The sequence below is a fragment of the Typopeltis vanoorti genome, chromosome 23, assembly GCF_054136105.1.
Source record: "Typopeltis vanoorti isolate ZY-2024b chromosome 23, IOZ_Tvanoo_1.0, whole genome shotgun sequence".
NCBI lineage: Eukaryota > Metazoa > Arthropoda > Arachnida > Uropygi > Thelyphonidae > Typopeltis > Typopeltis vanoorti.
The window spans coordinates 13,003,965-13,022,102 of record NC_143571.1 but is presented as its reverse complement, the minus strand read 5'-3'; the positions used below and the strand labels follow the sequence as shown (position 1 = coordinate 13,022,102).

Genomic DNA, 18,138 nt, shown 5'->3' with positions numbered 1-18,138 from the left:
ATGTGGATTACAGACTCTGGTTAACAGGAGAAAGAAGGGTGAAATGACAGAGGTCTACAAACTTTTGAATGGGTGTTATAACATTTCAAATGATGAAATTTTTCGTTAAGAGGTAAGAGCTAGGTTTTTCTCTCAGAGAGCAGTGAGTGAGTGGAATAATTTGCCCTTAGGGGTAGTGAGTGCATCTAGTGTAAATGAATTTAAGGGAAGGTATGATAGCTGGGTTGGGTAATTTACAGCCTCCCTCGATGAGTCCTTGACTCCCTGGAGGTCTCAGATAATACTACTATAATAATAATAATAATTATAAGTAGCGAATTTATATTAGGGGAAATACCCTTTAGCACGCATGTACCTCAATTGTTTACCGTATAAAACGTTTATTGTTGAAAATTGTCCTCGTTTTTGCCAGGAAATGCATTAAAAATCATAAGTGTGTTCATCTCAAGCTGAGCACTTTATTTTCTGGTGAGTTACATACAATATGTAATGCTTGCATTTTTGTGTAAAACATTATTTTTATAGTAATGGCCACAAACTGCAACGAAAGGGAAAAACCAACATTGAAAACAAAATTAATTTCTCTCTAAGAAAAAAATTCAAAATCTTGGATCGGTTGAAAAATGGGGAAAAACCAGGAGTTTTTGCAGGAACTTTGAATTTAAATGACTCAACAATTCGAACAATCAAACAAAATGAACATAAAATCCGAGAAAGTGTTATTGCTGGGTCAACGATAAGTGCAAAGCGCGTTGCTCGTGTTCGCGATATTCTAATAGAAAAATGGAGAAATTTCTAATAATTTCGATAATGATATTTTGCACCTCAAAAGAAAATTCCCATGGATGGAAATCTTATTAAACAAAAAACTCTCAAAGTTTATAAACATTTGTAGTGCAGACCAGGTGTTCAATGCGGATGAATCCGGGTTATATTGGTAAAAAGTGCAAAAACGCACCTATATTTCGAAAAATGAAAGATCAGCTCCTGGATTCAAAGTTTCCAAAGATAGAGTTACTCTACTGTTTTGTAGTAATGCATCAGGTGATTACATGATAAAACCAGTGTTTATTAACCAATCCTCAAATCCTCGTTCTATGAAAGATTCAAATATGCACTATTTTATTTTGCCTAAAACATTTATGCATTACGTGCAATGAAGTTTAAGTACAATTTGTAATTTTTATACTATTTATTTGTTTCATTGTTTATATGTTTTCTTAACTTACATGAATTACGTGAATTAAATAATTTTTTTTTTTGTTGGGTGTCATTGTTGTTTATATAATTTAAAACAAAAACGATTTCAGAAGGTAACCCTACTTTTTCTATGTGATCTGAGACTCGCATAACGCGATTTATATAACGCGGCATTTCTGCGTAACCTAACATCCGCGTTATACGAGGGTTACCTGTATATACCGTATTTGCCGGCATATAAGACGCACTTTTTTTCTTTAAAAATAGGTCTGAAAAACAGGGTGCGTCTTATACGCCGATACTCAGTTTTTTATTACTTTCATTTCTAAAAATTTTCTCTGTTCCGAGTTACGCTGTCATCGACGATCACAGCTGTGTTCCTGTTCGTTTAAAATTCGCAGTTGTTGTCGCAGTTGTGAACGGTGATAAATTTCTGCCGTTAAATTTTCTCTAAATTTCTTGGCAAATTATGACTGAAAAACGTCAGCATTGCTACAATATTGCATATTGCAAGCTATGTGTGATTGCCTATGCTTGTAGCGCACTCAGGATTTAATCTGGGGGGGGGGGGAGAGTTGAGCACACGATTTGAGAATACACACTACGCATCGCATACGACCTATGACTGAGTATCTGCAATGATTGCTAATTCATAAGTAGTATAGAAATAGAAGACACGACGCAACATAAATAAAAAAAATGAATTTTCATTAGGAAAACATATGTGGAAATTTTTCTAGTGATTTTTTCTTTTTCTTTTTTTTGGGGGGGGGGGGGGGGGGCTCTTGGCTTCCTCCCTGGGTGCGCCACTGGCGTATGCTAAAGAACATGGAAAAAGGGCTGCAGAGAGGCATTTCGAGCCACCCCCAACTGAGAAAATGATAAGAACTTGGATAAAGTTTTTTTCCCTAAAAAATGTGTACAAAAAAGGGGGTGCTTATAGGCCGGTGCGTCTTATACGCCAGCAAATACGGTATATATATCCCGTCCAGGACGCGAAGAACCTTTATTAGTGCTTTTCAACTGGAGGTGAGTTTTCCGGTCTCATCCGGAGGTGGAAGGGTTTTTATTCTGCAAAAAGACAAACTGGCCAGAAGAACACACGCACTCAATTGCTAGCCATAACACGTTATATAGATAGGATTAACCGTCCTATTGATATATCCAGATTAGATTATTATACCATTAATCTTGATCCCTGTTTAAATAAGCAAGTATGACACATCTTAGGTCTTCTGAGTTTGTGAGATCATTCCAATAATCATGTGAAGACTTTCTGCATTCCCTGTCAGTCTCTCGCATTTGGAAACAATTCTCATCGCATTTATTTCACTGTTCGTAACGTATTGAATAACTAGTTCAAGTTGCTTACCTCTAAATGACTTGAATTGCTTCAAAAAAAAAAAATTTTTGAAGCTCATCTTATTAAAACAGTATTTAACGCGTAGTAATAAACTTCAAATAATTAAGACATTACTTACTAAGATACATACGTATCTTAGTAAGAGATGTATCTTTGATACATAAGTGCAGTATTTCATGCCATAATTTTTTTTCAAATTCACGTGTTTTTAAAGCAAGCATGTAACATCATGTTATGTGAACACTTTTACTTCAAATTTTTTTAAACAGATTATTAGCAGCACATATTCATCCGTTTCTAATTTATTCCGATTTATTCATGAAATAACGAGAAATTAAAAAAAAAAAAAAGGGGGAATACCATCGAGTCCCGAGAGAGGGAGCTTTTTCAAAAGTTTCCTGTGATTATTGCTTACTAGAGTTACGATAGAGAAATACGTAGCTGCTAAGTTTTTAACAGTTTATATATCTTACTTAATGCTTATTTTTAAGCGTTTGATCTTAAATTTATTGTAATGAAAGTGAAGAAATGTACAAGAAGACACATTTTGTTTCATAATTTGCAGGAAATGAAAGGTAAGGCAGAATATCAAATTTTTAATATTGTCAAATTTAAAAACAAATACACCATTCTCAATTTCAAATTCGTTAATAAATATACAGAATATTATTAGATATGTGAAGAGCCAAAGGCTTCAATTCGGCGACATATAACTTGTTTAAGTTAAGGGATGTGGGATGTAATATCCCTTAACTTATACAGAATATGTTAGAAGTATGTAAACAAGGTGAAAGTTTAACTGCGCAGTTAAGAATTAAGCAGCTTGAAATAAATAAATAAACCATTTGTTTATTTATTCGGGGAAGACTGTAATTTCGAAATGAGGAAAGTGTACACATTGAAGAACCTCTAGACCCCCCACCTCCTATATATATTTTTAACTTTATGATTAGGATTAAGAAATCGTCTCTGATTGTGGTCTGAGAAGTTCTTTATGAAACATTGAATAACAACCATGACCCTCTGTCGTCTTTCACTGACATTTCAAGTTTACAACACTTGGCTTTGTTCCGAGGTGTGAAGAGACATACTCCATTGATATTTTCTAGAAATTCTGACCTTGTTTACAATCTAAAAACCTGTCCACAAATGAAATGGCATCCTGCATTGGTTCAACTGCTTTTTTGTTTTTAATATTTTATTGTTATTATTATTGCAACTGCGATTTTAAAGATTTTGCTGTATTATTATTATTATTGTTGTTGTTACTTGACTACCACCATCTACACACAGCGCCATCTGCTGCCTACCACCACCACCAGTAATATTTGGAAATACTATAATTAGCTGAAAATTGCATGTTTTTGTCTTTAAATTGCGTGTATTCTCATGGCCTATTTGTCTGTATGCAGGATAAAAAACTCGAATTTCCGAGAAAAAATCTGTTACCGTATAAAATAATCTAACTCAAGTAGGATTGTGCGAAAATTTGGATAACTTATGAAAAACAATTTTTTAACCCTTTTGATTTTCTTTTAGAGTTAATTCGTGATAGTTTTCGAAAGCGACATGCGTGTGAATAACTAAGGGACAGTAGCTTGTGTATTAAACTCAATATATAACATCTGAGAAACAAAGAATTGGCCATATTTGTTATTTAAAGTCATTGCGTGATAATGATCATTTACCCCTGGCATGACTATCAAAATGAAGGGGGCGGGGAGCTGTCATAAGAAATAAGAAAGGCTGGAATTTTAAGAAAAATAACTTTGAGGGCATTTAAATTTGGAATTTAATAGGATGGACATTAACGGAATTTAATATTTACTTCGCGAGTGTTCACATAAAAGAATGTGGACTGGAGATGATAGAAGTTGAGAAGGCAGACAGATCTTATAGAGGATAAGAAACTTATGGATATTTTAAAATGTTGGGCAACTGACAGGGCTGTGGTGGACATATCGCTCTTGGTAGCAAATAAATACAGACAATTCCCAACTTGATGAGTTAATTCGTTCTTAGCGCCCTCTCGTAAAGCCGGAATTTATTTCCCATAGAAATGTTAAAAACAGGGGTTACGTTCTACACAATAAATTTTGACTACAGCAATGCTAAATAAAGGTCGACAAAACAATAATTTAAATAACCAAAAGAAAAAAAAAACCCATTAATCTTTACTTAATGAATTAATCTTCATTAATTCATAACAGCAAAAGTCGGCCTTCTTGAAAACAAATTAAATATTACAATAGGGCATCAGTGATGTGTATGGCTTATTGTTCGTTATGAGGCTAGCGTATATTATGTCTGTCAATTGAAGGGATTTGTAAACTGAAAGTCTTTCCAACCAAGTGTGGATATCTGATGGTTAATTATTTCTTTCCATTTGTAGTTTACAGTTTTCGTTTCTCTCCATTTCCACTAACTGTAACACACAGTGAGTTAAGGCGAATTTGCCTAATAGATTGAATTTCTTATTATTAAGATAGATTAAAGTTGACTATTCAACAATTAGTTGCATCGGTACTAGAAAGAATTGGCCACTTTGTTGTTGTTGTTGTTGTTATTATTATTATTATTATTATTATTATTATTATTATTATTATTATTATTATTATTGTTATCACACGTGAACATCCAGCTGAAACTCATCTTAAAGCCTCTCATTCAAAAAGTGCTCATATCGCCGTTGCCAATGGAGCTTTATCGTTACAAACCCTGATCATTTTTCACATTCCTAACGTATCTCTCTTTAAACCCGTTCTCTGGCAATTCATCCCACTCGTCACCACTTTCCAAGTAAAATTTCTAGCCCATTACACTCTTGTACAACTTCCAGGGGTACTCCCTCTTGTCCTGTCCTTTGAATATTTATTCAGCCTCTAATCCTTTAGTCATTTATGTGTTCCTACCATATCCTCTCTTTCCAAGTTATCAATTAAACTTTGTGACGCACCTTGAGCTTATCCTTCTTAGAAGTTACTCTATAGGCCAGTCATCTTAGTCAGCTAGCCTCTCAACAACACTTCGAAGTCCCAAGAATCCAGGAGACAAAATCTATGCCCACTTTAGATGTGGCCATTCATATATCTAGATCCGTATCTCTCCTTATGTCAGCGTGCTCTTTGGCATTAAAGTGAACACTTTTAATTATTTTGTCCACTTTTTCAATTAGCCCTTAACTTCAAATTCCTGTCCACAGTCATCCCCCCATTCCTATCTTTGCCAATTTCCTGCAGTCTGGTCAACTTTTATCTGTTCAATACACAGTGTGTGATCTTTTAATGCCAACGTGTATAACACCTTGACACATTAAACTTGGCTGTTCAATGTTGCTTCCTTTTCCTGTTTTGCACAATCTACAAAAACCTCTTCCCTCAAACGATTCCCAATATCATTAACGTTCACATTAATTAGGAACTGTCCAAGTACAGAGCCCTGTGGCACCTATCTTCTCTTTGATTTTACTTCGCCATATACTATTCTTTGATAACTGTTTGTCAGCAACTCCCTTATTATGCCACCAGCTTCAAGTCCCTCTTCAATTGCTCCAGTATACACAATAGAGTTTTATGTCGTATTCTGTTGACTGCCTTTGCAAACATCAGCAGTAACAAGTCATTTTCTTTATCCAACTGAACTTTATAAAGAAAACGGCTAAATTACTAAGGATCCTATCCTTCAGCATTTCTTGAGCTAATCTGACAATTCGTGGGCTTTGCTTTCCTTTGTATTCTAGCCTACGGTAGCAAGCTATCGTGTACTTTGCCCTGTTGGCATCTCACACCTTACAGTTTGAAGTGTGCTCCCTCCCGTGTTCTTTTGTCTGTTTCATGTATTCAAATTTCCCAACCAAGTTTCGCTAATTCCATTAATTTTTGGTCAAGCAGAGCCAACTAATGATAGAAACTCTCCATTCTTATTCTTGATGTCTCCGATACGAGTTTATATGAATTGCCATATCCCCTATAACCCAACCCAAAATTACCCTTGCGACGTGCAATGAATGTATCAAATTCAAGACCCAAAGTCTTTGTGGAAAATTTCCATATCACAATCTCTAATTTTTGTGTTATTTACAATAAACGTTAAGTGCTAACTCCCTAGAAGCTCCCATTTCTCTGCTTCTGTCCATTCACTTTTTTTTTTGTTAGCAGATTCTGTAAATGCCAAATCTATTTAAATACAAACCATCGTTCTTATATCACTTTTATTTATTCTCATTCAGTCTGATCCCAAAGCATTCAGCAATGGAATATTTATTTTATTTCTGCACAATATTTCCTACACAGTACCTTGGAAATACTCAAAGGAGGACTCTTTTGTCCTCTTTTTTCCCTACCTACAACTTATTTATCCCATTCATGTTTATCTTTGTTCCCATTTTTCATTATTCTCATTCGGTGCACCATTTGTGATTTCTGAATTTCAACTTCTGCACTTCCCAATCCACCTACATGTGTAACTTAAACACGCTTACCTTACTCATTCACTATCGTTCTCAGTCCCCTCATTTCCATAAAAAATACTCGACCATTTAATTTATACAAGCTTATTGGAAGATCATAAATATGAGATGTTCATATGATGATATTCAACTTACACCACAATTTTTTTATATATAACATCCGAATATGATTGCAAAGAAAGTGCATGGTTATCATGGAGGAATACCGTCCTCCATCAAGGCGGAAACCTGCCAGACATACCTACATTTCTCCTCAAGATAGCAACCAAGTACTTTACTCAAGCATCACTACATCCCAACTTACTCATTCGTGAGTCATCAGATTACGATGAAAAAGACAGATGGAAACATAAACGCCCAAAGGCGGCCCTGATCACTGATTGAAATCTTTCAACACAGCCCTAAATAGGGCGAGCCAAGTGCTCAAAACTTTCTTCCTTTAAACCGAGAATCATTCATAGCGATGAAGGGATCAGAGTCCGCGGGGAAGATATCCATCAAAGCCACATCAGTTAACAGTTAACACGGTTATCATGGAAATCGAATGATTGATTCATTCAATCCAGTACCCTTGGAGGGTAATGGATGGCAATGCTGTAGTCAATGAAGTTATAACTGAGGCTCGGCCATTGCTGTTACCCTCCTGCCGTGATCAGAGCTTCAATAGCTCAATAACACCTTATCCCTACGCTGTCCTCTACAGATAACGGTGAATATGAAAAGCATTTTTGCTTCGCCGCTTTGAGCCAGTCCTTATAAGGACGGTTATCATAAGGTTCAATGTCCTGCACGATTATATTATGACTTAATAAATTAAACTTTCTCTCTCTCTCTCTTTCTCTCAGAATTACTTACCTGGTGAGTTCCATAAGCATTCCTTGAGATATATTGGTAAGAGTATCGTTCACTCTAAAGGGCTTTTTCCCCTTCGACCATAAAACTGCTTGTTCTAGAATAATCAAGCACGCTAAAAGGGGAGTTATCTGAAAATAATATTACAGTCAACGTTAACATGAGAGTCATTATTCTTCATTTGTGAAACTCAGTTTCAAAAATTTTAATAGAATTCATTATTGCCAAAAGATGAGGCATTTTCCCATCTGCAACATAATATGATTTATTTTCATATTCTAATAATTTACTGGAACATATCTTTATAGAATTCTTCATTTATGATCAGTATTTGTTGATATGTCTACCTGGAAATCACAGGATTATAAGACCGACTAACACAATTATGTTTTCATTATTAACGCATCCCGATCAACAACTTCATTCCAGATTAATCTGTAAATTATGTTTTCTTCTTCCAAAATTGTCATAGAATTATCTAAAATATTTTTCCCACTGAACAGGCTAGCAATGATAAGAAAAATGAAATGTTGCTATGTTGATTTACAAAAATAAATAAATAAATAAAAACAACTCTTAACGTCGATCTGATTACGTAAATATTTTACTGAAATACTAAATATCTTCCTGTTCTGGGTTCTTTTTTTTTGAAGGCCTAAATAACAGAATTGGAAACAAATCCCAGACGACTTACAGAAATGTTCTAGAAATATTAAGGAAAAATGAGTTTTACAGCCACTTGTAACATAGAAAAAGAAAAAAGAAGAAGAAATAGATGAACAAGTAGACACAAGAAAGTTGACTACTAAAGTATATAACCAAATATTTCTATCCGAAATTTACAGATCATCTTCGGTGTAACAGATGGTTCAATAAACGAATAATGCCAGCCTGGTTGGGCGAGTGGGTAGCATAACCAACATGGCGTGGATTCGAATCCTACTTTGGACAGGGATGTTTGTAAAACAATTCTCTGGACGAACTTGTATAAGTGCTTGAGTTTATGCTCGTTTTTTATTTTTTTTTTTTAAATAAATAAATAACAATAATGGGTTTCAAAAAGATATATAAGCCACATGATATCTAGAGTGATATAGTACAGTAGAAAGATATAAGATTATCACATTATATATATATTTTTAATTTATGGTTTACATTTAATAAGGATCAGAGTCACATTTTGAAAGAAAGTAGGCACCAAGTTTTTTTGGGAGGGGACGGAATATTGAAATTGATTCAGAGACTGCAGCAATGTATGGGAATGGGAGTAGATCTTCACTATTACTCACTATATGGAATGCATAATCAAAGAAGTTGCATTAAACCTTATATCAGAATCGAAGATACAAAGCTCTTGCTTTATCCAAATGCTGTACTCCTAATCACATCCAGTGCGAATCTCCAGGATTCTGTAATAAATTGAATAACAGCGGTAACAAATTTGGCGTGAAAAGTAGCAATAAAAAGATCCAAACTATGAAAATGGTGGAATATAGATAACTTCAGCTGCAAGCTCAAAGGAAAACCTACAGAACAAGTAAACTATTTGAGCTAATTATGAAAATTTTTATGAAGATGGCCAAGTCAATATGAAAATAAACAATAGAATAAGCAAAACTCGTATGTTGAAAAGCTAAATACTTGCACATGGAATAAGAGAAAAGTTAGCCTAAACTATACAACATGACACTGTTCAAACTAGCTTTAAGTTAGGGATCTGAGAGTCGGGTTGGAAATAAAGCACTTGATCAAAGGTAGATACTACAGATGTGATTAGTATATATTCATATTAAAAATGAATATATTAGGAAGGAATCTGATTGTCTGCCAAGAATGTATAGCGATTTGGTCACTTAAATGAATGCGAGAGAAAGACCAAGACCTGGGTAGATTGGTTCAGTCAGAAGTGCCTTAGAAGACTGAAATGTTAACCTGTATACCTCTTGAAGATACATATCAGGAATTTACTACTACTCTAGCTTTTCGAAATCTATTTGCTATTATAAATTTGGTATGAAAATTAGCAATGGAAACACAAAGAGATTGCGAAAATGGCGGAGATGCAAAGGCATTGTGTAAATACGTAAGCCTAGAGTTACATGGTTAATTATTTAGACATCGTTTTTAGTAAAGATGGTAAATTAAATATGGAAATAACAATTAGAAGAGTAAGTGGAGAACTAGTTGAACAATCCTTATAGTTGAATTGTTTTCGGGCAAACAACATTCAACAGTTTCAGCTAACAAGTGGATAATGAATATTTACTTAACAATACAAGGAGGAGGAAGAATAATCTATGGCTACGGTGCACCGTAAAAAAAAAAAAAAAAAAAAAAAAAAAAAAAAAAAAAAAAAAAACCGAAATTGTTTATAAATTTCAGTAATTATCCATTAAAAAAGAAATACGTTTGTTGATCTACTTTTTATTAACATATTTATGTTATTAAATATAAACAAAATAGAAGATAAAAATAAATAAATAAATAAATTCTCTAACGCATTTTATTCAAAACGGAATAGCGAAGATCTTTTGAGTCTTAACGTTTTCTAAAGACAGGTAGGCAACCAAACTCTATCCTTCAGACTTCACTGATAGTAGTGTGCTCAAGTTATCAGTGAATCAAGCCTTTTCAGGAAGGAGAGAAAGAGAGAGTACTGCAGACAATTTGCCTCTGTTTCGTGGCACTGTACCATAACTCTCGTATTATTTTCAGCAATTGGGTGAATTCTACAGGATTTTTTGAGATCCGAGATGAAAACCCGAGTTTGTGAGAGGAGAGACCTTACCTGCTGTCGACAATGATCGATAAACTCGGGAACCGGCCGAATAAAGGCATAGAAAAAGTGCAACTAATCAACAACTAGAATCGAATCTATAACTGTCTTTTTTTCGCAGTCTAGCGCTATGGAAGCTAACCTCATTTTCAGCAGACCTACACAGGCACCCACAAAAAAAGAAAATGGTAAGAATACATAAACTCGGTAAAAAACAAAAAAATAAATAAATAAAGGAATGCCAAAGTTTAAAATAAAATGAATAGACTTTCTGAAGAAGTTAATTACAGATATGGATTTTAATAATCAATGATCTGAACATTGAAATCCACTTCATCTCTCACTAATCGTGGATTTTTTTAATCCATCACTACACTGTCACAATATCTAAATGTATAGTTCTTTTTTACGCTAAACAATTACTTTTTACAATTCTACAAACGATGATTACCTCTTTGACGTAATTGGGTACATTTTCAACTTTCTCAAATCGGGCATCAAAAGGATCCACAAGGTAAAGAAATACTCCAAGTCGTTTAATGCCACTTTTTAAGAAATCCATTTCTGGAAAGCAAAACAGATTATGATTAAGTTTCTATTTAACACTACTTTTTACACAAAAAAAGTATAAGACCAACTAGCTTTCGAAGTTTTACACAGGAGTCTGCTCTCACTGCGTTTCTCAATAGTGAAATTTAAAGTCGCGTCATTATAGGGGGCGTAGGCTGACACCTTAGTGTTTTCACATGCCTCTTTATCACACTAAGACTTGCAAATATTGACTCTTTCTGTGACATCAAACTGGTTTTTCGAATTTCCAACTTGCGTGTAAGAGAGCGTTATTTTATTGTGCGTGCATTTTCTTGTATGTAATGTGACGAAGTGTATTACTTTGTGAACACGCCAAATAACACAATAATTAAAATGAATATTGCATCCTGTGGAGAAAAAAAAATTTTTTTTTCAAAATAAGTAGATTTAAGTTACGATAGCCCAAAAATTTAAAGATTCCTCAATTGATCATACTCGAATTATTTCCAATACCGATCTCATTGATTTAAAATTTCAATTACAAGCACAGCTAAACTCTTTTTAATGTTCGTTGATTAGTTTTGCTCTATTCTAGTTTTGTAGTTGAACGAAGAGTTAGTGTGTGTGACGTAGATAGTTACGGATTTCCTTTATGAATATAACAAAAATCATCGACACATATACACAGACCGGCCATTGAATTAGAAACATTTATGCAGATGATGTAAACGTCACTTACGCAACGAATATGCAAAATACTTGGTCACGTGCGTTACCACGTGTTCTAGGCATCTATTTAAGAATACTGATAGTGAGCAATTATCAATAGTGTCGATCTCAATGGAAAAATACGAAGGAGCTTTCGGAGTTCGATAAAGGACTTATTGTGATGTTCATCTGGCAGGAGCCACGATTTTGAAAACAGCAGAGCTGACTGGTTTCTCAAAAGTTGAGATATGCCGGGTGTTTAATCAGTGGGGGAAAAAAAAACCCACGTTGCTTGTCTAAGAGGCGTAACTGTGGTCCTCAGACTGTCAAGAACGAGATCGCTGTCGTCTGAGAAGGCTTGCACGGACAAATGGAACTTCCTGTGTGTGTGTGTGTGTGTGTGTGTGTGTGTGTGTGCAGCAATTGACCGAAGCATTTAATGATGACCTTTCGCGACCCACATTTCACCGAACTGTGCGCAGGGAATTGAAGAGGATCGGTATTGGAAGTCACATGCTGTACAGAAACCACTGATTTCTGCGAAGAACTGGAAAGTTTGTCTACAGTGGTGTCAGGAACACCGTGACTGGACAGTGGAAGACTGAAAAAATCATGTGGTCCGACAAGTCGCGGTACACCTAGTTCTGTACCAACATAGGCAGAAAGTTTGGCGAGAGTTCCCCCCCCATGAAGCAAAGAATCCAGCTTGCTTTGTAAAACTGGGTTCTAGGTTCTGGAAGTAGTGTCATGGTGTGAGGCATGTGCTGTTGGTACAGAACGTGTCCCTTAATATTGTTGGAAGGTCGGATGTCCTCCAAGGAATATCTGCACAGTGTTGCCGATCAAGTCAATCCTGCAATGTTGACGTTTTATCCAGCAGGTGACGGTTGTTTCATGGATGACAATGCTACTGTCCATCGTTCAATGTTGGTTCAGTGAGCATGACAGCGACTCCCATCATCTTCCCTGGCCACCAGAAAGCCCAGTCTGAACCCCCATTCAAAAATGTATGGAACATGTTAGAAACAGATTCGGGAGCAGTTCTTCCGTCAAATATAAGCCAGTTAAACGACTGGCATGTTGTAGACGTAGGTGCAATCCGTCACCTTTCGGAATCTATGCCAAACCACATATATGCTGTAATTCGTGGTAAAGGAGGTTCAACACGATATTAAATAAAAGTTTGTAATTCAGTGGCCGGCATGTGTAGAATAAACGGTGTAAAGTAGAATAAAGTAGAATTCAGAACAATACTGAACAGTAGCAAAAAACTTATATAATACTTTGAAAGTCGAATAGAACGAAATTAAAAGCTAAAACTAAATTGTACAATGACTGAGAAACGAAAAATGATTGAAATTCCATATGGAGACAATTGGTATTTCCAAAGCTAAAGAACTAAAGTTAGAAGTGAACAAGTTCAAGAATTTAAGAATGAAATCGATCAAATGAAATTTCACGACCGAAATTAAATCAAGAATTAAAGATTGTACAAAGAATTGAACCAAAATGAACAACTGGAAAAAACGATTTAGCGTGGAAAGTGCATCTTTAGCGTGTGCTGGCCGTTTCGAGCAAATTACGAGAGTGTGCTGAAATGTTGTGATAACTACCATGAAGGAATTGAGGTAGAACCATGTAATATACACATTCTTCTACACATTGTCCACGTAGTGTTATACACTTGTTACAATGCTGCTGCATCATTTGCAATCCTCTGAGAAAAAAAAAGTTTTTCCCTTGTTGCACAAAACAGCCCTCAGCTGCAAATATGACTTCATCTGTGGTAAATTTTGTTCTTTTCAATTGTTTCTTTAATTTTGGGAATAGGAAATAGATGGGACCAGGTATGGCAAATAGGGTAGGTGAGGCAGACATTGACAGCCCAAGTTGTGTATTGTCTGTTGAGATTCATGAGCGGTGTGAGCAGGTGTGTTGTCCTGCAAAAGCAACACTCCTCTACTGTTTCCCGCAGCTTTTTCCCTTCAGTACCTCTTCAGTTCCTTCCAACAGGAATTCCTTCAATCCCTGTTGAATAAACTACTGAAGTAGCAGTTTCACCTTTTTTTTTTTTGAGGTACTTGGTAATGATCACACTATCCATGGTCCAAAAGTCAATGGCAAGAACCTTCCCTGCTGACTTTTTGTTCGGAGCTTCTTTAGCTGTGGAGAACTTTTGTATCTCCACTCCACTGACTGTTGTTTGGTCTCTGGATCATAGTGATCCAGCTTTGGTCTCTACAGCACTGGTTACGGATTAAGTAAAGAATAAAATTTTAAAAAATGCTAAAAAAATCTTTAGTCCGCGCACTATTTACAACGTTTCATGAGCGGGAGTCGCAACGGAAAGATCTAGGAGAAATGTTGTCAAAAATACGTTGTTCAAAGTGCTCCATTATGAAGTTGGTGATAGCAGGAGAAAGGATTGCCCATTGCTGTTCCTTCGATTTGTTGATATAACTTGTTTTTAAAGGAAAAATAACCAGAATGTATTACAAAATCAAATATTTTTACAATGTCTGAAGGAAATTCTTGTTGCAGTAATTCAATGCTCTCAGATAAAGGAACATTGGTAATCAATGAAACAACATCTAAACTGATCATAATATCCTAAACGTCCAAATGAAGATATGAAATTTTATTTTTGAAATCCACGGTATTTTTTATATAAGTATCAGTTCTTCTAGTTGAAGAAGTGAGTAAATTTGATAAAAATTTAGAAATTTTATAAGTTGGACAACCTATACAATCTACAACTGGCCTCAACGGAGGAATACCTGGTTTATGAAATTTAGGACAACCATACAATCTAGGTGGACGACCGAAGAAGATCTTAAGTTTTTTCTTTTGATCTTCATCCCATGTAGATACATTATCTATAAAAGAATTAAGTCTGTTCAATTGACTCCCGGTAGGATCCGATGTAAGGGGCCTATAAGTTGAATAGTCGTGGAGTAATAGAAACATTTTTCTCTCATATTCCTTTCTATCTTGAATAACTACAGCCTTCTCTTCATCAGCTTTCGTAATAATTAAATTATTATTATTATTCAGTGATTTCAGTGCTTTAAATTCAGAATAAGATAGATTAAGACGAGGAGGCTTGGCATTAAAAAGAATTTTTTCACATTCAAAACGCGTCCTGTTGGCTGTTTTTTGGGATAAGGATCGAATACCTCTGTCTATGTTATGACAACATTTCTCCTAGGCCTTCTCATTGGTTCAGATATATAGATGACATTTTTGTTATCTGGAATGGCTCTTCTGATGAACTACAGCAGTTTTTATCTAAATTAAATGCACTTCATCCAAGGATCCAGTTCACCCTAGAAGTAGAATTACATAAGCAGTTAGCCTTTTTAGATCTTTTAATTCGCCAACCAGATGGTAACCTACATTTTTCAGTCTATAGGAAGAAGACTCATACAGGCCATTATAACCATGCTGAATCTCATCACCATCCCAGTCAAAATGCAGGAACTATTAAAACTTTAGTTCATCGGGCCAACTCCTTTTGTTCTTCAGACGATCTATTACAGAAAGAATTGCAATATATTATTTTCTCCTTTTTATCTAATGGATATAAGAATTCCTTCATCAAAAGAGCTATGAGTAGTTTTGATATGTCTTCCTCTTCAAATACAGAAGAAATAACGCGTGTTCCTATCCCTTATGTGCAAGGCATTAGTGAACGCATAGCAAAAGTTTTAAAACCACTGAATATTTTGGTTGCCTTTCGACCATTCAGAAAAATCTCCACCTTTCTCACTTTTCCAAAGGACAAACTTCCACATCTCAGTTATCCAGGTGTCTATCAGATTCCTTGCTCTTGTGGATTATCTTATTTCAGACAAACAGGAAGATCTGCCTCTATTCGTCTAGAAGAACACCAGTCTTATATTCAATACCTTATATTGAACTATATATAATAGTCTTATATATAGTTTTTTTTAAAAAAGTTAGGATCTTACAGTAGCTACTTAGGTGGCGCCTTTCGGAATTGTCAGTTATTGTTTAATTATCTATATACATATACTGAAGATGTCTGTGATACTCGAGCGAAAATTCTACTAATAAATAATATTTTTACGTGAGTTAGTCCGTTATTTTTTTTAATTATAATATCGTTCTCTGTGATTCAGCTGAGCCTCCGTAGCTCAGTCGGTATAGATGAAGTCCTTTGGTCGGAAAGACCTGGGTTTGATTCCCGTCTATGACAGGAGGAACCTTTATCTGGTCTCTTTCGACTAAAGGTGAGTTAGACAGTCTCATATGGTGATAGAGGATTTTTCACCCCTCAGAACAGGCAAACCGGCCCATGAACACACTCGGATCTGCGATCATAAAATACATACTTTATCCCTGATTAGGAGGGCTCAATCAGTCCTAAGGGATGGTGAATGAAAGGGGGAAACCCCACACGAATAAATAAAATAAACCGTTTCAGATGCGTGTCTTTTCTATAGGTACTTCCGATCCACTGAACTGGCACCTGTCATTCTGCCGCTTTGATCTCAATCTATTAAAATAAGCAGCAACTGTCCAATGTTCCCCTCTTCAACCCATCTGCTGACCACCAAACTTCTCTTTTATTTCGAAAAGTCTTTCTCATGAAGTCTTTCCCAACAACTACGTCAAATGTTCACGAAAACTGTCAATAGTTTATTTATTTTTTCTTTCTTTCTAACCCTCAGATGCTCCCTGCCGAGGGCATTGATCCAGTACAAGAGGTAGACGAATCCATAGCATACGTCTACCTCTTGTACATGGAGTTGATATTAAAAAAAAAAAAAATCTACTTGTAAATATTATTGCAAAGAAGAAACACATCAATGAAGTTAAATTTGCTCTTTAATTTACGTTGTGTGCGTGTGCGTGCGTGTGTGTGGGTGTGGGTGTGGCTGTCTTGATATTATTAAAAAAATGAAAATATGAAAAAACATTGACACATATTTAATGTTTTCCTTTATTTTTATATGTGAGTGGGGAAAATGTCCTCTTGTTAGCAATAATGGTTCATTCTGTGCATATACCTGTTGCAAAGCCTACTTGTTGACCGAGTGGGGAGTGTCCCGTTCTTCAGCTAGCAGGGTAGAGTCGAATCTCCCTGTAACATAGATGTTTGTGAAAAATCTTTCGACGGTAAATGTATTTTGTCTCCCGTTGTGAAACATATCCCCCCCCCCCAAAAATAATAAACACATAACTTCTTACGCTGACCTGTGAGATCTAAGAACAAAAATGATAGCAATAAATGTGACTAGAATGCGGGTTCGCAGTTTAACTTGAACACACTACGGCGCTAATATCGTTTATGTATTTTCGAAATTTCGTGGATGGGATTTCCATTAAAAAAAAAAGTATTAACTTTTTTTTTTCATTATTTCTTTAGTTATTAACTTCATTTTTAACCAGTACTATCGTATGTGAATCTGTTAATTTTCTTGCATTCCATTCTGTTATTTTTGCCATGCTATACAGACAACATACAAATACGTTTATGAAATCATCTTGATGTGACTTAATAACAAGTTCAAGTTTTCTTGTATTGCGTATCATTCACTTAACCTTATCAGATAAAACATTAATTTTATAATATTTTATTAATTATAAATAATTCGTATTAACTTAGTTTTATCATAAAATATTTAAAAGTGATTATCAATCATTAAAAGCTCAGCCAAATAAAATAAAGTAAAACATAGAACACTTACCTTATTTCGGCGTTGTGGGATAAAATGTTCTTGAGTAAATCCAACTGACATCAGACTGCACCAGAAGAAAAAAAAAAAAATCCTCTCTAGCCGTTAGAGATAATTTATGCTGACGTCAGTTTTAATGTGTATACTTAACGCATAGGCCCCTTTTCCATTCTTATCATTTCAAGTTATTCAAATAGTTTAATATGGTTTAAGTTCTTAATATGCTGTTGCCATTTCATAATAATCCTTTAAAAAAAATAAAATAAAAAAGCAGAATAAAAAGCAATGCACTTAGTATCTGGTAATGATGCAAAGTAGAAGTATAATAATGAATAAAGAAATGTTGAACATTCGGCTGTGTAATTTAGCCGACGAAATAACAGATGTATCTGTAGTATGTTCATGCACTGAAACGGCGGTATAAACAAATACAAGCAGGTGAAATCGTACATAAAACGTAAACAGTTCTCTTTCGTTGGCTGGCATCCCAGTCACTGTTCGAAGATTTGGTCAAAAGACGTGTGTAATTTTATTTGAA

General features: G+C 35.1%; 1 protein-coding gene across 2 annotated transcripts in view; it reads right to left on the bottom strand.

Moving 5' to 3' along the window:
• The window catches only part of LOC150093630 (alkylglycerol monooxygenase-like), a 58,887-nt gene extending 41,012 nt beyond the window's left edge, over positions 1-17,875 (bottom strand). For both annotated transcript variants that reach the window (XM_090412950.1, XM_090412951.1), the window contains exons 1-3: positions 17,613-17,875; positions 11,111-11,223; positions 7,887-8,014 (exon numbers count right to left, since the gene is read on the bottom strand). In XM_090412950.1, the coding sequence (XP_090269076.1) occupies positions 7,887-8,014; positions 11,111-11,221 (239 nt within the window). In that variant the 5' untranslated portion in view covers positions 11,222-11,223; positions 17,613-17,875. The remainder of the gene's footprint in view (positions 1-7,886; positions 8,015-11,110; positions 11,224-17,612) is intronic.
• Positions 17,876-18,138: the final 263 nt, after the last annotated feature.